Genomic DNA, 24,167 nt, shown 5'->3' with positions numbered 1-24,167 from the left:
ATGTGTTATCATACAGGGGAATCTTATAACTTCACATACAATGTTGCCAAACATATTTTACCAGGACGATACTGACCAGCAAATTGTAAGGTTTCATTTGAAAACTTGTCAGGAATACTCTGTACAAAGTAGTGTGTAGGGTACGAACAGAGAGGTTTATTCCATCACAGTGACCTGAGATTGATGCCTAAGCACATATCGGTCACAAACTGACCGTTTTTCCTAACGTGCTGAGCGCTTCTGCTCTAGTGAGCAGATTCAAAGAGAATATAACCCTCTGCCAGAGTGTACTTGTGAAGAAGTAGCGCTCCTGCTTTTGAAGTGGCCGGCTTGATCTAGACAACTTGGGTCTGACTGCTGAAGTGTGGTGTGTATTATCCCAATATTATCCTGACCTGCTATTGAGCCAGCCCGTCTCACACCTCCAAAAGTAGATTGTGCTGTCTTTGAAAGTAAACTAATTCTTGGGAAAGGGAGCTAGCTAGTGCTTGTGAATGTATTAAACTGGCCTGTGAGGGTACAGCTCTTTATAGTTACTTTACCTTGATGTGGCAGTTATAGTGGGTGTGTCAGTGAGTCAGTGCATCAATGTCAGTCTACGAAAACCTCCTTTCTGCGTTTATTTCACAGGCCACGCAGTTGCTGAAGAAGAAGCCAGAAAGGCACATCAGTTGTGGCTTTCAGTTGAGGCTTTAAAATACAGTATGAAGACTGCATCTGGGGATAGTCCCACTGAACCACTGGAGTGCGCAGTTGAGGCCGTCAAAGCCAGCTGTTCTGACAATGCATTTACTGAAGCCTTAGTCTCAGCTCTCCCCCAAGAATCTTTGACCCGAGGAGTCTATAGCGAAGATGCACTCAGAGCACGTTTCTACGCAGTCCAAAAACTGGCAAAAAGAGTGGCCTTGATTGATGAAACCAGAAACAGCTTGTATCAGTACTTGCTCTCTTACCTACAGTCGCTTCTCCTGTTTCATCCTCAGCAACTGAAACCACCTGCTGAGCTCAGCCCTGAAGATCTGGACACATTTAAATTACTATCCTATGCTTCATATTGCATTGAACATGGAGATCTGGAGCTGGCAGCTAAATTTGTCAACCAGCTGAAAGGGGAGTCTAGGAGAGTGGCACAGGATTGGCTGACTGAAGCTCGAATGACCCTGGAAACAAAACAAGTAGTGGATATCCTGACTGCATATGCCAGTGCAGTGGGATTAGGAACAACTCAAGTGGATTGATCTAGGCTAGGGATCTAGGATTATACTTTTGGAAGCAGTCTAATGCAGCAGAATTGTTTAAGTGCTGGGAAAAAAATCAAATGATCTGTAAAGGGTTTGCAAACCGGGACCTTGAAAGGGGTAGAAGTGAGTTATGTCACAAACCACGGGTACCGTTCTGTCTCCTTGCACTGAGCTGAATCTCACCACCTGTTGTATTTGTATTGGTTTCAGTTGTTATCATGACAGCAAACTTCAGGATGCTTTCTCTGCAACTTGTATAGCCATTTTGTTTCCAAGTTGTACTGATTGGGCTTGTGATCCAGCCAAAATGTTTGTAACCCATCATTATTGATTTGCCAGTTGGTGCCGTTGAATAAAACAAGATGTAAAACCTATGTCTCTTCTATTCAGTTCTTTGCTTAAATCTGTTAGAAACTTTCTGCTTTTGCCCCTTGTTTGGAGTTGGTATCAGTTATCTCAGATGCACAGAGGAGATGGCAGCATCTAACTGTCCGAGAGCAGATCAGTGATGCAGGAGTTGGTATTAGTGGCCTGAAGCTGAAGCTGGCAAACACTTGCCACATCTCTTGGTAACTGTGTTAGTCTATATTGTTTTCAGGTTGTAGGAATTTAAATTTAGACCATCACTAGCCCTTGCCTTTTACCTTACATAGTATAACTGCTGATGCTATTTCTTGCAGTTATTTTAAATCCTTTAGCTAGTGCCAGGCTATATACATAATCTAGAACAGGGGTCGGCAACCTTTCAGAAGTGCTGTGCCGAGTCTTCATTTATTCACTCTAATTTAAGGTTTCGCATGTGTGCCATAGGTTGCCTGCCGCTGATCTAGAACTAAAATATGTGTTTGCTTGGGCAGTTCAAAACACAACCTCTTGCTGTATAAGGAAATACTTTAATTTAGCAGTCTGTTAAACAGCATGGTCTGTAGTTCAGACAGGAAGCTTCCAGATGTTATTATCAATCAATTGGTTTAACCAGAAAACATCTTGAAAAATACTGGATTAAAACTCATCTTGTGTCTCTATTATGATAGATACTAAGTATGGATCAAACACAAAACAGACATTCAGACTTACAAGAAAATTTTGCTAGGTTTCCTGAATGCCTCCCTGTTCTGGGCTCATTAGTAGGAAGGAACTTTCCTTCTTGTATTTCAGTTTGAAGTGTAATGTTAATCTCGGTAGAATGTATCAGCTCTCTCTAACTTACCTAGAACCAACCACATTCATCAGTATCATGCAAGGTGTCCTGCCAAGCTATATATATTTATTTACAACACATACAACAGATTTACACACTTTCTGTATTTCAGTTCCAACCTGGAAGACAGTGAAGTAGACCTGTTCAAGTCTTTATTCACCCTTATTCCATATAAACTAGTTTTTCCCCTTTACTTCAGGCATGTTTTTATTATACATTTCTGTATGGTTAACTTTGCCTAGTGCTTTAAAATCAAAGCACACAGAAGTGGGATATTTACCCAGAACAGCTATCTACAACTGTCACAATTCACATCCTCATGTTGGCATTTCAGTTCTCACCAACAGAAGTTGCTATTTACTGTCAGCATCAACCATTTGGAAAGGCTTTTGTGAGCCTAGCAGTCCTCCTATAGGAAAATCCCAGTTACACTGACTTACATAAACCTAAGAGCAGTGGCTGAATAATACAGTAGCAATGCAAGCTACTACTGCAACACTTTAGCTATATTCTAATGTTGGAGGGATGTGAAGGCCACCATGCCTTTCAGGGGCTGAGACACAGCTGCAAACAACTGGCTTGTTCCTTGCACTATTTTTTGTTTAGTCTAGCAGTAAATATGGCAGTGGGGGAAAAGGAAGAATGAATGGAGCTGCCCTCATTCTGCTTAATCTAACCAAGTGTAAGATGGCAGTGACTCCTGTATCTGCCCTGCCCAGTCTTCCTCTTATCCCCATTCCTTGTCATTGTGTGTTTAGATGAGGTGCATCTTCCCCTACTCCCTTTTAGGTGGCACTCTTACACCTCACTTAATCCTGCACTCAACCCCTTTCCCACTACTGCATGCTCAGTAGTGGATACATCAGGGCTGCTTTAGTGTAGGAATGAAGTGTGTACTGCTGAGCTTAACCTTTACTATGCTGGTAGCTATGAAAGTGATCAAAAGCTTACCAATTAAAAGAATTGATTAATTTGGGCTTTGAGGTTCTTCGTATTACTTAACTGTGATCCTCCTCAGTGAAAAGATTAATCTGAGAAGGCTGACAAACTCCCTCTTCCCAGAGTGGAGCCTCAGAAGTTAAGCTCTAGCCTTCGGTGTGGGTGTATGGGGGACAATATAATCCTAGTGGTATGATTTAAAGAGAAGGATCAAGCTTTTCAAGGCAGCACTACCTATGCATGCTAAAAGACAAGGTCAGCGTAGGCCTCTGCTGGAGGGTAGAAGCATCACTGAGTACAGCAGCCAGGTATATTTTAAAGGGAGAATCACCCCCTCTCCCCTCCCCCAGTTGCAGGGTAGCTGGAGCCTTAGAGGCTCACAGTAGAGCAGCTGTCACAGCTCTGGCCTCTGGGCCCCCAAGCCCATTCCTGAACCCAAGAGGGGAGAGGTACCATAAGCAAGCCCCTGGAGGAGTCTTCACTGATCAGCTCCATTGTGCTGCAGAGTAACTTTCAACACTTAACAGACTGATTGCACAGGGCTGGTAAGAATGTTTCATGTAAGACAGTGAAACAATCATTAAGGCTGTTTAAATTCACAGATTAAGTCAACAGAAAACAGGTAGTTGTCTCAGTAAGGCTCATGTAGATGTGGTCTAGTCCTTAACCATGTGTCTCGTCTCTAACCCCTGGACAAGTCACTAGGGGAGCATTCAACAGGGAGGAGCTTCCATCATCTCTCCTAGCTGGTTTGAGGATAGCAGTGGGAGGAGAGGTATCGCTGCAAGCAGAACAGTACAAGGCTCTTATTCCTAGCATCCTTTGGTCTGTCACATCCAATGGAAGGAGAGAGGTGAAATCGAGTGCAGCTTTCCAAAGCAGCCCACGCAGGCCATAGTAGTGAGAAACTACTCCCATTCTTTGTTTCACAGGGAAAGCTAGTGAAACAGCTCCTAGTCACTGTCGCTGTCACTGCTTTGGGGATCAGCATCTTCCAGAGTCTTCCTGAGGAGGAAAAGGTTCAATTTAATACATGGTTGGAAACCACTTGTGACACCATTACAGAAACGGACAGTTCAGTGCACAGTATGCAGCCACCACCTATGGGCCTTGGCTAACATTAGAAATTCCACAAGCGCTGCCGCCCCGGCAGCGCTTTGAAGTGTGAGTGTAGTCCCAGAGCCGCAGCGCTGGGAAAGTGCCTCCCAGCGCTGCTTGTAACCAACATTCCTATACGGGTGTAATGTGCAGCGTGGAGCCACTGCTGCCCACAGCACTGCCGCCCTGATTACACTGACGCCTTTACAGGCTGCATCTTGCAGCGCTCAGGGGGGTGTTTTTCCACACCCTGAGCGTGAAGTTTGCAAGCGCTGTAAAGTGCCAATGTAGCCAAGCCCTATGCCTCCATAGATCCATACTCCTCCCTGCTAGATAGCTCCCTTCCAGAGCGCAATGAAGGAGACCACCCACTCCTAAAGCTCATTTTGTAGCAGAAGCAGCAGGCTGGAACACGAGCCAGGCCAGATTGGGCTTCAAGAATAATTTCAGTTCTGCAATGCAACTTTCAGAGTAATGGTTTCCTTTCCTTCAGAGTCCTAAAGGTTACACTGATTTTTAGCTGCTCCAGTAGTTTTTTCAGACACAAGTCTCAGAGAGATTGTTGCTTTTTAAGTGTCTTGCTTTTAAGAAACTAAGTCCACGAAGCCCACTGAAAGCATTATCTACTGGTAATCTCTACGATTCACTGAGCTGAAAGAAGACAACATGTATTTTCAGATGTAGCTTGGGTACCCAACTAGACACCATCCAGGGTTTTGATGTTCAGAGGTTGGGTGCTCAGCACTACTTGATAAATTAGTTCCTTTTAAAGATGGTCTCACCCTGGGCACCCAAAAAAAATCACTACTCACATAAGCCCCCCCCTTTTGGGGTGGGGGTGGGGGGAGTGTTTACTCTGACTACGCACAAAAGGGCCAGATTTTTATGAAGTCATTTAGGCAACTGAAGATGTAGACAGTCTCACAAAGGTGTATATCTGCAGCTATAGGTGCCCGAAGTGCCATCAAATGCTGCTTCACTACATCTCTGAGTTTCCCCTGGTTTTGAGGATCCGTCTCTCAGCAACAGGGAAAAAGGGCATTTTTGTTGTTTTTAAATGAAGTTTTTTTTTTATAACTACACACAGGCCGGAGACTCAGTAAAACTTGAAATCTAATCACCTTAGTGAAGAAAGGTGCTAAGTTAGCAGTGGCAGGAGTAGAGCCTGGGACTAACACTGAGGTTTGCTGCAAGCGAGGAGGACTGGAGTGAGGGTTACAGCAAAGCTGCGTGTGGCGTTCTGAAAGCCAACTCTCCCCTAAGCCATTTGCAGAGAGGGACACAGATTTTCCTAGTTACTGCTGACAGTGGATTTGGAATACATAAAACAATCCATCTTACTTCTGCTCTTCAGACAGTTCAAACTCCTCTATCACTCTCCTTGCAAGCTTTGCTGTTGTAGGTAGACTGAAGGCAGCAGCCAACTTCACTAGCTCAACCGCCTGATGTGGAGTGTTGCTTTGTTTAGTGCAGGTCAAGACCTCGTTCATCACCTTGTCGCTGCAGGTGAGAAGCAAAGAGTGAATGCTCTGCAGAGCCAGAATGCCTGGGTTGGGAAGGAATCTGCTGAGCTCCAGCATGGGGTGTCCACAGCACACACAAGCCCTCAGTAATTAACTTCACTTGCTGAGTTTCAATGCTTAGGACATTTTCAGAAGCATTCAGTTTGGGCGTAATTGGTCTCCCTGAAATCAGTGGGAGTTTTAGCTTTGCCTTAAACACAAGCAGTTAGGCCAACACTTCTGAAAATGCCCTCCCTAACTGAGGAGCACAAATTACTATACATGTGCAGAACCCCCACCCGACTGGGCTCAACCTCTCAGTGGTGGAGACAGAGGTACAGGAGCTTAGGGCTAAATGGTGTTATTTTTGAGCCCTGTTTACAGATCGTTCTCAGTCAGTCCCTCTCCCATTACTGGCTGACAAGGAGTCTGAGCATCCTGCTGGAATGATACCAGAGGCAGAGCTCAGAGGGCTCAGCTCTAACAGGCAGAGCTCTAGCCTCTTGTAGAGAGCTGCCTGTAAGAGAAAAGGGGGGGAGGGGGCAGGGAATTTGCCTTCTCTGCCTCCCCCAACAAGCTGGGGAGCCACAGAATAGCAGGCTCCAGCTCTGCTACTTCTGGAAAGCTGCCAGAGCCTTTCAGGTGGCTGGCCAGAATCCCACCTCTCCTGCTGGAGGTTTGACATGTTGCTGACAGATGGGGAAGAGGAGCTGGGGAGAAGTGTCTGAAGCAGCTACCAGAGAGATGAGTAGGACAAGGGTTTGCAGCTGGGCCACTTAAAACAAAGCAGCCTTTTCCTGTTCTACTGGCAGCTCTCAAGGAGAAGCTTCCCTCCCATCACATTCAGAGCGGATGGTCACTGAGCACTAACAGCCATGCTGAAAACTCCAGAATTCCCCTCCCTCCCCTCAGCATGGATTCCTGCTGGGGCTCTGACTTCACACATCAGCTTGGGATTCCACTAGTGCAAGTGCTTTGAGACGTGTGCGTGAAATTAAACACACAAACAGTGCCTCCCAATACAACACCTAATTCTACTGCAAATGTATCTAGGCAGGCTGGCTGTAATTACCAGAACTGATGCTTGGCCAGGACACCAGGGCCAACACAGACTCCCATTATCAGTATCAGCACACACCCGAATAATTTTCTGAGGTAAAGATCACCCTGGTTTAAACCCATTAGTTTCTCTTAGGAGTTAAAATTTCTACTTTTAAGTGAAGCGTCTTTCTAGAGCTTCAAAAGGTACTTAAACCCCCCCACTCTGGTCAGTTTCATTTTGAATTCTCTACCAAACATTTACCAACTGTAACCTGATCAGTTCAGGAGCTAGTGTGATTTGATGTGATCTGAAGAACTCCAGGCCAGCAGGAGCAGCTATTCCTAGAGGCTCAAATGCTAAGTATGCTAAAATCTAAGACCATCAATCTTAACATAAGAATGGCCATTCTGGGTCAGACCAATGGTTCACCTAGCCCAGTATTCTGTATTCCCATGGTGGCCAATGCCAGGTGCTTCAGAGGAATGAACAGAACAGGGCAGTTTATCAAGTGATCCATCCCCTGATGTCCACATTCCCAGCTTCTGGCAAATGGATGATAGGGACACTTCAGGGGGATGTTGGTTGGGAAGTCTCAGAGGAGCTGCTCCTGGTCTCCAGTGGAGAGTTAATCTAGCCCCACACTGAGCTGTTGGACTTGTTTGACAACACACTTTGAGCTGTTGAGCCCATTCAATTACCCCATATCTCAAGAGTCTCACACAAGTGGGGAAAAAAAAGTCACAGCATCAGAATTTTAAAGTCTCAAGGATCTCACTCAACCCAGCCTCTGCCCCTTGACCATGTCCTGAGGGCAGAAAGAGCTCTCAGCATAGGTTTTACATTGCGTGAATGAAGAAACTCCTCCCTGCTCACCAGGGAGGCCAACACCCGAATGAAAAGTATTGAACTCAGGAGTTCTCTTAGGAAGTGAAGGTGTGAGAAATCACTCTACAGACTGCTACCATCACCTAGAAACACAATGCAAGACCTCAACCAAAGTAACTTGTGAGATTTGCTACCTGAAGTCAGACCACTAAATGAACTCACCTGGGGACTCTATTGGTTCTTTTGAAAAGCTCCAGCATGTTCCTGTTTGAAGATGAATTAAAAAAAACAAAAAAAAAACTGAGGTTATAATATCAGTCTCATTCTAAGATAAATGTCTGCTTGGAACACCAGTAAAGGGTCTTTAATGAGACCCGCCTTCACCACAGTTTGGAATAGACCCTTCAATATGGTCTGCTCTTCCACCAATATGCGGAAAATATTCATTAAGGAAGGAGTGTCTTTGGTACACACATTTTGAAATATTCACTGATTTTATCTGCAGACTAAAATGAGTGATTAATTTATGTCTGCCTTAGTCTTCAATATACTAAGAAAAATGTCACTGCAAGCATATATGCTGAGTGTGCACTTAAAAAAACCCATTCGCTTTAAAAATGTTCAAACAGATGTAAATATACAACTTTATATAACAGCACCCACCTCCTGGTCTTTTCCCAAATGTATTGATCCAAGTGAATCAATGGGAGATTTTATTTTAATGGGAGTTGGATCAGACCCCAAAATTAAGGACTGGACATTTGAAGCAACAACATTATTTTGAACTGAACCTCTGTATTATGGCAAAGTTAGAAGTCTCCAAAATAAAATAAAATGCTCATAGACTCTAGTTTCTTTGGTGCATTTACAAGACATCTGGCAGCATAAAGCATTTTGCATACAAGTGAGTAGGATATTTCCTATGCCAGCTACTGTATTTACTTTCAGATCATCTTATTGAGTGGAAGACTGTAACCTTGAACCAGTCAGCACCAAAGAGGAGACAAATGTCAAGTAAAAATACCAGAATTTTGCAAGTTTTTTCCATTTAGAGCTTAAAAGCATCTGCACATACAGTCTGTGATTAAACTCTGAACTGGAGATATCAAGGATGCAAGCAGGACAAGAATTCATAGCAGCCCCACACTTACCAGGCTTCTTGGATTCTCCCCACCCTCGAGAACAGTATGGCAATGTTACCCAGAGCACTCGCTGTCCACTCTAAGGGGACCTGGTTCCTCTCTTGAGTTTCAAAAATAGATTTGATATCTGCAGCACAGTTGGCAAATGACATCTGAGTCTGTGAAGAGATTACTCTATTAGCACCCAAACACATGTAACTTGTGGGGCATCTTGTTTACCAGTGAATTGTCTACCACACTTTCAGCCTCAGAAAATATCTCTTTTGTAGGAAGACAGCTCCACCAGACAGCTCTCAACTGGACGATTTTTAAGCACCACTGCAACTGTAAGTCACTGTATATTAAGGCAAGAAAGGGGAATACTACCAGGTGATGTTCAGGAAGCTGCAGCAAGCTGCTTCACATTAAACCACTGAGGCCAGCCATGTTATGAGCATCTACATTTGCACATTTTTTTAAAATAATCTCAATGGAGGAGATTTTCAAGAGGCACAAATGTCTGTTATGCATCTCATTCTCCTTGAACATCAGTGAGAGTTATGGAGCTAAATGTCATCTGTCTCCCCCAGTGAAAAACAGCTTCTCTCAGTAAGTCAGATGTACATAGTCTGTAGATTCCTTGATCTTACGATTTCTGAGTCATCCTAAGTCAAGTTCATTTCTGGTTAACTCCACTGAAATCAATGGAATTATACCAAGAGGGTGGAATTTGGCTGCTCAACTCTACAAATTCAGAGATGACAAACCTAGATAGAGGCCAATTTAATTCTAGGAGGGAGAGATCTATTCTTTGTGCACGGTCAGATTTAGAGCCTGAACCTCTCTCCATTTAGAAGAGAATGGAGTTGCTGGCAGGGCTGTATTGGAATTCACTCCCCTCTCCCACTCTGGTTCCCAACAGGTCGAATGTACTGATTGTCAGGGCATCTGCAAAGCCCACCTTTTTGAGGATGGAGACGCATGTTGAAAGCTGAAGCGTGTTTGGGGAGGATGCTGAGCTTATCTGCCATAGAGTGAAACCTCAAATTAATAAAAGGTGCCTAGAACCCTTAATAGGAACTTTAGATTAATCTAAATATAGAGGCTAGTGTTATTTGTGATCTCCATGCAGTGAATGGAAATTGAGGATTATCTCTACATGATGGTTGTAGTTACTCTGATACTTTGAACTTGGTGTTATCCCCCAGCCACTGGACAGTAAAGTCAGGGTGACACTTTCACCCTCACTGATCACTTCATGAGCCTCACCTCCTGAGAGTGTATCTCCCTGGCCATCAGAGCCAACACCTCCTCCAACAGTTCGGGTCTGTTGCTAAGCCCAAGCTGTTTGATCTCTGATTGAAGAAAGAGAGTTGTTAACAATGGAGCCATTACTGCATCGGACACCCAACCTTCCCTTTCAAGGAGCAAGCAGGATAATTTTTAATAGTACATATAAGGAGCAGCTCAGATGTAGGCACCACTCTCATGTAAATGTTCTCACTTTTCCCACCACATGCAGGACAAAAACATTTACATTCAGCTCCCATAATACAGCTGAGGTCTGTACCCCTGCGCCAATCATCATTGCTGATTTAAAGGGAGAGCCATGTATTTTCCCCTTCAATGAATAGTTCCACAAGTTGTACAACCTCTGTTGTCCACTCTCCCTTTAACCACCATCCTAAGAAATCCTGATGTTGCATTGCGAGGCAATCATGGCTGTGAACCTGTGTTCTGAAGATCCAAGCAGGACAAACATCACAGCATCATGATATTGTACTGCAATAGTTTGTGGCTCTCACCATGGAGGCGTTTAAGTGGCTCTCCAATGACTAGTATGCTGCCTTACCCTGTTATCAGGTGAGCTGTATGGGCAAGCCTTAGGTTACCACAGGCAACCAAGAAACCAAGCTACCACTAACCTTTCCAAAACTGAGGGACCATTTCCAAATGGTTGGCTGTGTCCAATGCCTGAAGGAGATCCCACATTACTTGAACATTTGGGTAGAAGAGCTGATGAACAGAGATAGCAGTTTAGCCTGGTATGATTGCCTTGTTCTTCCAGATCTATATCATAAGCTGCCCAAATACATGGAAATACCATCTTACCGAAGGGACCAGTTCTTTATACCACTTCAATATGACATCGAGCTCTTCCATCATACACACCAGAGTAAAGAACCTTGCACTGCAGAAAAGGGAAAAAATGCAGGCTGTCAGAACTCAGTAGTAACTAGACTGGCTGAAATGGATAGACGGAGGACCTGTAAATAGCAATGATCAGATCTGAATGAACTAACATTTCCATGACTAGCAATAAATTGGACATTAAACACAATCAGCTTTGAAGAAGCAAAGTTTTTGGTAGGTGTGACCCTAAGAACCTTCAATGCCATCTAGCAAAGTGTTCACTGTTCTGTAACAGCAACACCTATCAGGCCTGACAAACTCACTACACCTAACACAGTGCTCTCATAGTATTTACCCAGAAAGGGTTGTGAGGTCTCTAATGGAAGCTTGTGTCATACCGATCCTCCTAATCATTGAGTGATGTATGTACAGGTGAAATTTAAGAAGCTGTATGTATATAGTGAAAATATGTTTAGAATCTGTGTCCTAGGCAGGGTTGACAAGCTGGTTTTGTCAGATAAAGGGACGCGGAATCACCTATTCACCCTGTCTCTGATGGAAATTAAGCCAACACAAAGCAAACCCTATTTGCATGAAAAGTCAACAGGAATAACAGATTGTTGAGCAGAGAGAAGGAGAGGTGAACTCAACACGGGAGAGCACCTCAGGGAGTCATCTGACTCTGAACAAAGACAATGGATTTGGAGGTACCAGAACCCCTCCTGCACTCGAACGGGTAACCAGGCAGTGTGGCTGCATTCATGAAAACAGGCTCTCGACCAACATAGGCTGAAATACTGCAGAAAAGACTTAGGTGAGAGGAGACTACTTTAGATAAGGATTGTTTGCAGTGTTTTTGTAGCTGTGCTGGTTCCAGGACAAGAGAGACAAGGTAGCTGAGATAATCTTTTATTGTACCAACTTCTGTTGGTGAAAGAGACAAGCTTTCAAGAAGGAAAGCTCTTCTTCAGGTCTTTACACAAGGACTGCAGCCTGTTAAGTATCAATCTCTAGCAAGAATGTTACAACTTCTGCTTTATTTGTAACCTGTTTAATCCAGCCCGGGTGCAGTCTACACGACTTTAAATAGCTCTAAAGATGGAGATTCTATCACCTCCCTAGTAACCCATTCCAATACTTCACCACCTCTAGTCAGAAAGTTTTTTCTAATATCCCAGCCTCGACTTCCGCAGCTGCAACTTCAAACCATTGCTCTTGTCGTCCTCCACCCCCCCACGAGAACAGCCTACTCCTCCTTGGAGCATCACCTCAAGAGTAAGGTGCTATCAAATCCCCCCTTGAGTCTCCTCTTCGGCAGGCTAAATAAAGCCATCCTTCAGCTCTCTCATAAAGCATGCTCTAGTCTCTAATCATTTTGTTGCCCTCCGCTTGACCTCTCCAATTCTCCGTCCTTTTGTAGTGTGGCGCCCAAAACGGACACAATATTCCAGATGCGTCTCACCAGTGCGAGTTCTATTTTATTGAAATACCTAAGTTCTAAGTATTCTTCCATTAATCTGCCAGATAATTTCACATAGAAAGGATGAAATTGAACTTGTGCCAACACCAGATAGAATTGCAGGTTCAAAGAGCAGTGTAACACAATCATCCTTCTCCTCCTACATAGCGTAAACAACCCCATCGCCAAGTGTTCCCCCAAATTCACTGACAGGAAGATCATGCGGACGCATCCGCTTTGTAAAAAAATAGCCAAACCCTGCCCTTTTAAAACTTGTTGAACTGTCTATTGGTACATATACCAGAACAAGTGAACACAAGAAACATTTTTGCCCTATGATTCATATATGCTGTATGACAATGCTCAGAGCTCCACTACGAATGGAAATGAGCCAGTTGAAAGTCTTTGGGTTAAAATTAGAAGGAATGTCAACAAGGGGATGTTATGGTGGGTGTCTGCTACACGACCACCAGACCAGAAAGAAAGAGGTGGAGTGAAGCTTTTTTACAGACAACTAGCAGAAGTTTGTAGATCACAGCCTGGTTCTATGTGAGATTGTCAATTATCCTGATATCTGCTGGAGACGAAATTACAGCAGTGCACAGCAAATCCAAGAAGTTTTTTGGAGATCGCTGAGGACAACTTCGTAGTCAAATGCTGGGGAGACCAACGAGGGGCCTTGCGCCTCTCGACTCATGCTCAACAAAACGAAGAAGAGTTGATCGGCGGAGTAAAGGGTGAACGGCAACCTGGCGCAGTTGCAGGCATGAATGATTTCGACCCCGGTCAAAAGGAAGAAAAAGAGAAGCAGAACGCAAAACCCTTGGATTTCAGAAAACCGGATTTTAAGGCTCCTTAGAGAAATGATGGCAGGATCCTGGGAGCTGAACGTGAAGGGATGGGTGTCAGGCGAGATAGCTTGGGCAGTTTTGAAAGACAGTCTAGTAGCACAGGAAAATACCATACCGATGTGCACGAACGAACAGTAACGTGAAAGTGCCCAGGCACGGCCTTAAAACAAGGCGAACCTCAGCGGTGAGCGGAAGCAAAAGAAGGAAGCTACAAAAAATGGAAGCTTGGACAGATACTGGAAAGCATATAAGATATGGCTCGGCCTCAGGATGAGATCCATCAGGCCAAGGGCAATTGAGTTCAGAAACTAGCAAGAGATGTGAAGGGATAATACGGAAGGGGTTTACAATCGTATGTAAGCAACAAGAGGACTAGGATGGTTGTAGGTCCCTTACTCAATAGGCAGAGTACCTAGTTGTGGCGAAGATAGGAAAAGCTGAAGTAACTTCAGTCCTCTTCACTTCAAAGTCTTACTGGCAGACAACTCCCAGGCTTACTACACTGGGAAGCGAAGGAAGAGAGAGGCAAGCCCACTGTGATAGAGGGTCAGGTTAGGGACTACTTAAAGACGTAACGTGCAACAAGTCTATGGGACGGACGAACTGCATCCGAGGGGTCGCTGAGGAGTGACGCTGATGTTGATGCGAGACTTCGACCATTAACTTTGAAAAATTCATGCGAACAGGAGAGGTCCCAGAAGGAGCTGGAAGAAAGCAAATAGTAGTACTATCTTGTTAGAAAAGGGAAAGGGAGATCCAAGGAACTAACGACCGAATCGTCTCACACTCATCCCGGAAAAATCATGGAGCAGTGCTGAAGGAACACCTGAACACTAGAAGGAAACAAGTGATCCGAAGCAGTCAGTCATGGATCCACGCAAGGGTAAACATGCCTGACCAACTGATTGCTTACTACATGAGAATGACTGGACTTGTGGAGGGGCAAAGTGTGATGTTGGTATACCTGACTTTAGTAAGGCTTTTGACGAGTTTCATAAGGGAAAAAAGCATTCTCATGCAAGCAAACAGAAGTATGGGTTGGTTGGCGTGATCTGGACTGTGAATATAAAAATGGTTGCAATCAACGGCTCAGCGGGTAGTTTCAATGCACACTCTCTAGTTGCAACCAGTTAACAAGTGGTGTGCCCAGGGTCTGCTTAGGCCATTCTATTCCATGTTCTAAATGATCTTGATGATGGTATACAGCTTGCACATTAAGTAATTTGAGATGACACCAATTGGGGGAGGGTGACACCGTGGAGGGAGGATAGACACGGGCGACTAAACAAACTGAGACGATGGGCCACAAGAACCTCATGAGTTCAACAAGGACAGAGTGCAAAGTCCGCATTAGGACAGAAAACCACTGCACTGCTAAGGCTTGGGACTGTTGCTTAGTAGCAGTCGTGAGAAAGATCCTTGGGTACGTTAGATTGAAAGTTGAACATGAAGCCTACAGTGTGCTCTTGTGCAAAAAGGCAATAGCAACTGGCTGTATTAGTAGAGTGTTGCTCAATCAGAAAGGGATGTGGATATTCCCCTCATTCGCACGGTGAGGACGCATCTGCCATATTGTGTCCGTTTTGGCCCAACACTAACAAAAGGACGGAGCAATGAGAGACGTCAAGCGGAGGGCAACCAAATGATTAAGGACTAGAGGCACATGACTTTATGAAAGCAGACTCGAAGGACTGGCTATTAGCCTGCAGAAGAAAGACTAAGGGGGGATTTGATAGCAACTTCAAACTACTGAGGGATGCTCCAAGGAGGAGGAGTAGGCTGTTCTCAGTGGTGACGAGGACAGAAAGGAGCAATGGTTTGACAGTGCAAGCTGCGGAAGTCGAGCTGGGATATTAGAAAAACAACTTTCTGACTAGGGAGCTGGTGAAGTATTGGAATGGTTACCTAGGAGGTGATAGAATCTCCATCTTCCTAGAGCTATTTAAAGATCGGCTAGACTGCACCCTGGGCTGGATTATTTTTTAGGGAAAATGGTCCTGCCTTTAGCAGGGGGTTGGACTAGATGACCTCGTGAGGTCCCTTCCAACCTTTTGATTCTATGATTCTATGAATTTCTAAGGCTAGTAACAGGATATTTTTGTGAGCTGGGTGATTAGCCAAGAAACTATTTCACTTTTGCTTTACTAAACAGACTGTCCTAGAGCCACAAAGAGAAGCATCTCGTCTAATCAAGTCCCTGACCTGATGCAATGACTGAGCCGGCTTATCATCTAAATCCAGTTGTCTCCTTTGACTTAAACTACAAACTAAGAAAGATCCTATCCATCCTATTACACTAACAGTGTCTTCGGGACTTCGGGATATTGATTCCAATACAGATTTCCTTTCTTGGTGCTTCTTTAACCCTATCCTTCCAATGGGCTTTTTTTCAGGTCACCTCACCATCTCTCCAGACATTTCCTATTATGCTAAATGAGCATGATGCCTGAGAACCTATGGATATGCATATTTTAGATGCTACTGTTAGGCCTGCACAACACTAAGTGTAACAGGATGAAATCTTTATCCCTTTAGGAGTAGAAGCAGGGGGCCTGGGGCCAGCCAACCCTATTCCAAGGCTAATCCCCTTTAAAGAGAAGGCATGCTGGGACACGTGGTTCCCTGAAGGACATGAAGAACGACAGTCCTTTGTGGGGTTTAGAGGGGCGGGTGGCAGTCACATGATCAGACAAAGTATATAAGCCTGAACTTTCACTTAGCCTGTGAGGATGGCGGAGTAGTAGAGAAGAAACTCTCTCCAGAGTCCAAAGCCTGGGCTGGAGACATGCAGGGAGCAGAAGCCTCAGCTGAGAGGGCTGCAGGAGACTGAACCAAGCCCTCGTAAAGGACTGGAAAGCCTTCTGAGCCGAGAGGTAGGGCTAGATGGATGCTAAATCCTATTATAAACTGAAAGGACTAATGGATCCCAGAGAACATGGCTAGGCTAGAAGGTTTGACGCATGTTATTTTATGGTAACAAACTACACCTAGAAGGGGAGTGGTATTGTGAAGACCACCACATGTGCTGGTTTGAGCAGAACCCAAAGGTAAACTGAGACAGTGGAAAGGCCAGACATAAGATAGAGTGAGCCCCTGCCTCACCAACAGTTTTTATCCTTCCTCTATTCTGGCCAAGAAAATGTGCTGGGTGAAAAGACAGAACTAATTTTCCTATAATGTAAGTGGGGCTGTTTAGGGGAAGTGATTTCAAAATACTGAATCTGATGTCCTTTCAAAATTAGTTATTCTACACATTTAGTCTGCTAGTAGTTATGGATCTTAATCAGCTTCCTGTATATTTTAAAGCGCTTTCATTTTACCATCAGATGAGAACCACAAGTAAGCTATCCCCGTTCCCAGTCAAAAGGAGAGACTTAAAAAGTTATCTATATTCTAGCAGATGCTCAAGAAAGTCTCCTTCTGCAGAAAGAAGAGTTCAATTTTCAAATCCTAATTTATTAAATATTGGTTTAAGTAAAATGAGGACAGTGTTCTTAATGCATTCATGGTACTAAATGTAGCTGCACCAGACTTACCAATAGAGAGACTGTTGCTGTGCATCTCCTATAAGTTTCCAGTTGTCTCCTGTCTCCAGTACCTTATGTAATCTATATGCGAGCTCAACATCCTTAAGACTGTGGCACTGCAATAAACAAATGCACATTTAAGTTGCTCAGATACACCACTTACATCACATCCTTTCATGCCTGGCATCAGTGCTATTTACAGATTCAAATCAGCTGATAGTGAAAGGAAAGTTTAAAGATAAGATGAGAAGAAGCAATTCAGTGCAGTGATCAATTAACTGTTTCCTTGAGCTAAGACAAAGAATCACTTTGGCTGGCTTCACTTAAGGGCAAGTTAAACAAGTGGGTGTGTGAGGATGTTTTGGACAGTGTTGAAGTGATCAGAAAACATAAGGTGGGACTGGCCCCCCCCAAAAGTATCCCTTTATCTCTGTTGCATGCTGGAAGTTTCCTGGATGATGGCCCACAGGCAGATGGGTTACTGATTCAGTGGACTGACAAGGGAGGAAGAGAATTTCAGACTGGAAGGTACAAATGAAACAGTGGGGAAATGAAAGACTACTGGAGGCAGCCAAGGCTGGTGGAACTGAACGAGCAAGGAAGGAAAATAGTTGAAGCTAGTCTGTGCAGTAGGTCTGGAATACCCAGAGGCAATTCTAAACTAGATTTAAAAGCCTACAGGAAGGCAATGAAATAGAGGAACTTGTTCAAAGGGTTAAATATGAGCAATGAATACTTACTATTCGCATCGCACTGACAAAGAAATTGGCTGAAAGGAAAAAAAACCCAGTCCATTAAAGTCCAGTTTTGAGAAATACTAACCACCTCTCTAACGGTTTCCACATGAGGCGGAAGAGGCTTTTCCAGTTATACAGAAGACTTTGTAGTTAAGTTTGATAAAATAGCTGGGATTCCTGTACTATACTTTTAGACTCAGGCTAGAGATCCATTCAGCTAGCTAGCTTTTGGGAGAAAGATCTCTGCAGAGGACTCCATATTCAGGAGTAGGGCAGCTTTGTGAAAGCTACAGTCACACGTTTGCTTCAGGACAGTATTTTCAGACTCAGGTCAGTAAGAAGAGCCACCTGCTTCCCATCTCTAGAGCCTCCAGTAGAGGCTGCAGGAACACACGTGTAAAGGCAGTCACTTGTCCAGACTCCTTTCTTCCCCCTTCCTAGAGTACACTCTAGAGTAGCGTTTTTCAAATGCAGCCACCGTGGCCGCATGCAGCCACCAGGGGTTTTTCTTGCGGCTACAGCCTCCTGGGCTATGATGTGGGGGAGGGCAAATTAGAGCCCCTTCCCCATCCCTGTTGCTCCTCGATGTGGGGGCCAACAGCAGGGGTTGGGCCCTGCCCCTCTCTGGAGTCATCTGGGGCACGATGCTGTAGGAGCATGCAGCCAGCGAGTTGCCCACTTTCTCATGGGTGGCAGGGCTCAGGCTTTGGGCTTCAGCAAGTTCTGTCCATGGGGCTTCAGGCTCCAGCCCTGGGCTCTGGCTGCGCAGTGGTAGGCCCCAAGCTCTGGCCACATGGCTTCAGGCTATCCCTGGACCTTAGCCTCTGGCTGCAGGGCTTCAGGCTCCAGCCCCTCACTGCCTGCCTCAGCCCCATCTCCCCTGGTCCCCACTTCCTCCCACAACCCTCCATCCAGGGCTTAATTTGTCCCCAGACTTGCCAGGGCTGATAAGTCTGCTGTGAAAAGTGATACTTGTATGTTTGTTAATATCACTTTTCACAACAAACTTACTAGCTAGCAATAAATAAATTACAATGCTTTGGATGTGTATATGTTCATATGTATTGATTAGCTTTAGGATAACCAAAATATTTTAGGAAAAAGTGAGATAGCGCCCATGAGCAAGAGTTGGTGGCCACACTCTGAGGCTACCAAATTTTTTTTTCCTCAGAACCTCCTGCACTAGAGCATGTACAGCAGTTGCCTCCTCCCCCTTTGTCTACATCCTTATCCACTCTTCATCACTAACAGACTCCTAAAGTAGCAAGGAAACCACTTCCCTTCCACCTTTGATAAATGGGGAAGCCACTGGAGAGGGGAAAACCATTCAGTCAGGGAGTATGGAGAAGAGCAACAGCTGTGCAGACCATCTGTGCATAGGCTGGAGAAGTCTTCCTGGCAGTTTTTAAAAACAAGTTTAATGTAAGAGTGTCCAGTTTGTGCTCTAAATTCAAGTAGTGACTGAAATCATGGCTATATGTGGACAGCAATATGGATGAAATAATCTAATTGAACTGCCTTCGGGAGTTGTATTAGGCTCACTGTGGAAAGGCATTGAAAAGTTAAGATGCCTTTTTAGGATAGAGAAGTACCATCCTGCTATTAAAATGTTTAAAATATCCATCAGCTACCTGCATTATAACTTACAAATCCTTTGGGATACCAAGTCAAGATCTCGCAGAGAACATTTTAAATTGCTGCGTGGTTTACACAGGCAAGAGTGAATATATACACTGCAATGTACTCCAAAGGGGCAAGACTCCATTTTAGTGGAAGTGCTAAGTTTAGAGGAATGGCTGGAAGTCTCCAAAAACAAGCTGAGAAATATTATGCACTGGAGAAGTGTAAGAATTATTTGTTGTTGGTTTTTTAAGAGTTTAATTAAAGCAGCTCAGACTAGGCACAAGTCTCATGTAAATATTTTCAGATGCCCCACTACATGCAGGCCAGAGAAACATTTACATTCAGCTCCCATGATTCAGCTGAGGTCTCTATCCCTGCGCCAATCATCATTGCCTTATTCAAATGTGATATTTCTTTTGTGATTCCAAAGAAACATCAAGAGCAGCGTGGAAGAGTCAGAAAAGTGCTAGTTTTTGTTCAGCTACGTGGCCTTTTCCTTCAGTGATCATTCCTAGCATTTCACTCGTCTATATCATGTCTGATATGAATGAGTGTACTGAGTAGGTCTAAATGCAAAGTAAGACCATCCTTATGGTCTAGCCACAGCGCATTAGGCTGCCACACAGCAGTCAGTTTGGGATAAGACTCTGGGTCCATAGTTCCTGGGACACCATGAATGGAAGGGTCTCAATCCCAGCAAGAAAAGCATCTGTCTGGGTCATTCTGTGAGTTCCTTTCAACCAACATAAGGAGCTGTGCTGAAAAACAGCAGATGTAGCGTGGGGAGTCGGGTGAAAAACCACTGCAGAAGGGCCAACTCTTTAATGTAAAACATTAAGGGCTTGTCTACACTTAACATACTGCAGCTGCATTGCTGTAGTACTTCAGTGTAGACACTGCCTACGCTGATGGAAGGGGTTCTCCCACTGGTGCAGGTAATCCACCTCCCTGAGAATTCTTCCATCAACCTAGCACAGTCTACATGGGGACTTCGGTCAGCTTTGCTACGCTGCTCAGGTATGTGGATTTTTCACACCCCTGAGTGACCTAGCTGAGCCAATCTAGTTTTCTAGGGTAGATCAGCCCTAAGACTAAGAGTAGAAAATGTGGCAGACAGATTTGCAGATTTGTTTTCAAGGGTGAAGAAAGTTTTTGGCAGAGTAGCCAAGTAGACTACTAAACATCTAGCAATCCACATTTGTCAGAAACACACTTGTTGAGGCAAATATAGTAAAGTACTAGTTTCTTTTCTACAGCATATGCTTCAAAATCTAATTTTAGAACAACTTGTTCAGCCCATCTGACATTTCCATTCACTGATCAGATTTGCCCAGCACAGCGATAGCAACAACACACCTGGGACATTCTGAATCTTTGCCCCTCCTTGCCTACTACAGACTAGAGCTGTTTGAAGTACTGCTTTCCATTAGGCTTCACTGTATACAATTTTATACTAGTCACACAGTTCTCCAATCAAAACCTATCTAATGTCAAGAAAAGCAGTGACTTTCTGGAAATGCTAACAGACCTTCTTCTCCAGAAGTGTGCGGTGCTGCTCCACTGCTTGCTCCTCTCAATACTGTCCCACAAGAAAGGAAATGCTGTGTCAGTACTGTGGAGCACCTTCAAGAGCACAGCTGGTGTTTTGTGCTCCACCCCCATCAACAAATACTGCACTATATTTAGACAAATCAGTAGGCTACTAGCTCAGGATACCCTTGATTTATCTATGCCTGCTGGACTTATTTGCAGTTCACTGGACAGCTCACCTGTGTTTATCAGAATTGAGAGCAAGTTGTTAGATATACCAAATTACTTACCATCGTGTGGATCCTGAGCAACAAAAGTCTTTCCTTCAATTTCATCCATCACTTCATAGATGACTTCCATTGAGCCTAGGGCAGATATGACAGCATGACAAAACATACGTACAATTATCAGATCTCCATTGTGTTACACAGTTCATTGACAAGGTATGTCTAACAAAAGCACCATGGAAATGGAACCAGGTGTTGGTGGGATTCTGAAGGCAGCTCAGGTTCTTAACAGTTCTTTTTTCTTCCTCTCACCATGGTTTTGCTGCTCCAGCAAATCATCTGCAGTTTTGTTTAAAATTAAAAAAGTTGCCCAGCTAACATTGGATTTACATAACACAACAAGACAGCTTCAGAAATGTAGACATTTCCTAAAAGACCAATTCAAGACCCCTACCCAAAGGCCAAGCACACAGACCTTAAGGGCAGGGGATTTGCCACACTGGTTGATGAGACGAGCAGACAAAATCCAACCCACTCAACCAGATACCAGTGCAGCTGTCCTACAAACTTTATTACAGCCTATGAACTGTAGTAGTGACCACTGCAATCCTTCCAACCCCACCCTCAGGGATTTTGGCTAGTGGACCATGTGGTGGTGGATTCCACAGGTCAGAGCTCTGCCTTTCTCCCACCCATGCTACACAGAGTACCATATACAGCATTGTTCCCGAGTACAGGGGATTCAGAATCCCTCTGCATAGCCTATCCTATGTCCAGTATAGTGCTGTGTTTAGGGCTTGCAAAAGTGTAGTTTTTCTGACTAACGCATGATCATAACCCAATTATCTATTTGCTGATCTCCAGGTGGAAAGAGTATCTCTTCTGCCCCCACAGAAAGTTCGCCAGAGAGAAGAAGCCTCCCCTCCTTAACACAGGATAGGAGCCCCCTTAGCTTTTTCTAATGAGCTATTTGGGCAACGCAGCAATCAGAGAGGCAATGCACATGATCCTTGCAAGATAGCTGCATGGCGTGACGGTATTTTCAAACCATCAGACTGCTGCTTTCATCCAAGCCACTTTTAGGCACTCAAAACAATTCGTAACTAAGACACAGAGCAAGTTTATATTGTACGTACCAAATTTACAAAATATACCAAGGAGATGTTCAAATGTTGCAAGGCTGGGTTCTGCAATGTACAAAAAGACACTGAGGTGAGCCTGGTAAATGAAGGAGGCAAAGCTTTACAAGGGAACTCTAAAGTAACAGCAAAGAGACACGGCATAAAGAAATTTTATATGTTGTCTATTAATACCTGTATATCTGCTAAAGATTTATTAATAGCAAACATTTCTCAGAGACTGAAAAAAAATAAATCAATCAATCTACCATGGCCCCAGAGAGGACATTAACCATATTATTTTACCTCTTAAATCACTGGAGTAAAAGAAGCCACATGTAGAACTTGTAAAGTTAATAATCTATTTGATTACTCCCATCACACATGGAATCCTATGTTACACATTACAGATGTACAATTATTCATAGATTAAGACCTGAAGGGATCCACTACTCATCTAGTCTGATCTCTTTCAGTCAGTAATTCCTGCATCAAGCCCACAACTTCTGGTTAAAATAGAGCATTTCTTTTAGAAAGACACCAATCTTGTTTTAAAGACTTCATGGGATACAGACTCCACATCTCTGGAAAAACTGTTAATGACTATTTACCCTCACTGTTGAGCATACATTCAAACTAGAAATAAGGTGCATCTAGCTTCAGCTTTGATCAAATCTATATCATTTTGCCTTTTTCTGCTAGATTTACATGCCAGTTATCAGTTATCTTCTTCCCACACAGGCACTTAGACCATGAACATGTCACCTCTGAACCTTTTCTTAGATAAGCTTAATCTATTTAGTTTAAGTCTCACTGGGAAACAGGATTTTCCAGTCCTCAAGTCAGTCCTGTAGCTTTTTCCCAGCACCCTTTTTCAAATGCTTAGCGCAGTGGTGACTCCAGGTACCAGCGCTACGAGCGCATGCCTGGGGCAGCAAGCCATGGGGAGGCGCCCTGCTAAGTCCCTGCAAGGGCTGCAGTCAGGCAGCCTTCGGCGGCATGCCTGCAGGAGGTCAGACTAGATGATCATAATGGTCCCTTCTGACCTTAAAGTCTATGAGGTCCACCAGCTTGCCTGAGGGAGGTCCGCTGGTCCTGCAGATTCGGCGGCAATTCAGCGGTGGGTACGCCGAATCCACAGGACCGGCGGACCTCCCACAGGCAAGCCACCAAAAGCTGCTTGACTGCCGTGCTTGAGGTGGTAAAAAAAGCTAGAGCCAGCCCTGGCTAAGTGAATCTCATTAAAAAAAAAGAAGGAAAGAAAAAGCAGCAGATTTGTTTAACAAGACCTCCTTTTCTATCAAATCACATTGGTACAGCATTAGTTCTTGTTTGTCTGCATTATTTTTACAAGTTAGTTTATAAGCAAACCAAGAGGCATTAAAATCTGAACTGCAGGAACTTCTGCAAAGATTTGAAAACTGTATGCTCTATTTCATATTACTTATATTATAGTAGCATCTTACGGCCCCAGTTTAGATCAGAACCCAGGCACTGTACAAACACATAGCAAGAGAAAGTTCTTGCTCTGAAAAACTTAGACTAACTAATAATTATGGATAACTGTATTATATCGGTTTCAGAGTGGTGCAAATGTCAACTAATTTGTTTATATACAAATGACACTTGCCTGAACCAACATCAGGCTTGATCCTGCGATCTTTACAAGCCCCAAACTCTGATAGGCATCAAAGATTGCAGAACTGAGGCCCTTGGTTTAAAACATGCAAAGTAGTATTCCTGGCACATGTCACAAAGGCCTGGTCTACACTACGCGTTTAAACCAACTTTAGCAGCGTTAACTCAATTTAACCCTGCACCCATCCATACAACGAGGCCCTTTATATCGCTAGAAAGGGCTCTTAAAACCGGTTTCTGTACTCCTCCCTGACAAGAGGAGTAGCGCTGAAATAGCTATTGCCATGTCAGATTAGGGTTAATGTGGCTGCAAATCGACGGTATTGGCCTCCAGGCGGTATCCCACAGTGCACCA

General features: G+C 44.1%; 2 protein-coding genes and 2 non-coding genes across 7 annotated transcripts in view; 1 reads left to right on the top strand and 3 right to left on the bottom strand.

Annotated features, from left to right (window-relative positions):
- IMMT (inner membrane mitochondrial protein) overlaps positions 1-1,615 on the top strand; it is a 31,548-nt gene extending 29,933 nt beyond the window's left edge. For 2 of the 3 annotated variants that reach the window (XM_032771551.2, XM_032771552.2), the window contains one exon: positions 631-1,336. In XM_032771551.2, the coding sequence (XP_032627442.1) occupies positions 631-1,238 (608 nt within the window). In that variant the 3' untranslated portion in view covers positions 1,239-1,336. Of the gene's footprint in view, positions 1-630 lie in introns of all 3 variants that reach the window. The other variant, XR_012655996.1, reaches the window with a different exon arrangement.
- A 499-nt stretch (positions 1,616-2,114) lies between these two features.
- Positions 2,115-24,167, bottom strand: part of PTCD3 (pentatricopeptide repeat domain 3) — a 36,865-nt gene continuing 14,812 nt past the window's right edge. For both annotated transcript variants that reach the window (XM_032771553.2, XM_075066655.1), the window contains 11 exons: positions 22,193-22,243; positions 21,120-21,194; positions 17,680-17,708; positions 16,949-17,055; positions 11,082-11,160; positions 10,895-10,985; positions 10,239-10,324; positions 9,000-9,148; positions 8,071-8,112; positions 5,821-5,979; positions 2,115-4,386 (listed from right to left, as the gene is read on the bottom strand). In XM_032771553.2, coding sequence (XP_032627444.1) covers positions 4,335-4,386; positions 5,821-5,979; positions 8,071-8,112; positions 9,000-9,148; positions 10,239-10,324; positions 10,895-10,985; positions 11,082-11,160; positions 16,949-17,055; positions 17,680-17,708; positions 21,120-21,194; positions 22,193-22,243 — 920 coding nt within the window. In that variant the 3' untranslated portion in view covers positions 2,115-4,334. The remainder of the gene's footprint in view (positions 4,387-5,820; positions 5,980-8,070; positions 8,113-8,999; positions 9,149-10,238; positions 10,325-10,894; positions 10,986-11,081; positions 11,161-16,948; positions 17,056-17,679; positions 17,709-21,119; positions 21,195-22,192; positions 22,244-24,167) is intronic.
- Positions 10,432-10,563, bottom strand: LOC116819643 (small nucleolar RNA SNORD94). Its single transcript, XR_004372444.1, has one exon. It is a non-coding gene; the product is annotated as a small nucleolar RNA SNORD94 (small nucleolar RNA).
- On the bottom strand, positions 19,563-19,695 carry LOC116819645 (small nucleolar RNA SNORD94). The gene has a single exon (XR_004372446.1). It is a non-coding gene; the product is annotated as a small nucleolar RNA SNORD94 (small nucleolar RNA).

The sequence above is a fragment of the Chelonoidis abingdonii genome, chromosome 5 (genome assembly GCF_003597395.2).
Source record: "Chelonoidis abingdonii isolate Lonesome George chromosome 5, CheloAbing_2.0, whole genome shotgun sequence".
In the NCBI taxonomy this organism is placed as follows: Eukaryota; Metazoa; Chordata; order Testudines; family Testudinidae; genus Chelonoidis; species Chelonoidis abingdonii.
Note: the sequence above shows the minus strand (reverse complement) of the source record. Positions and strands in the feature narration are given on the sequence as shown.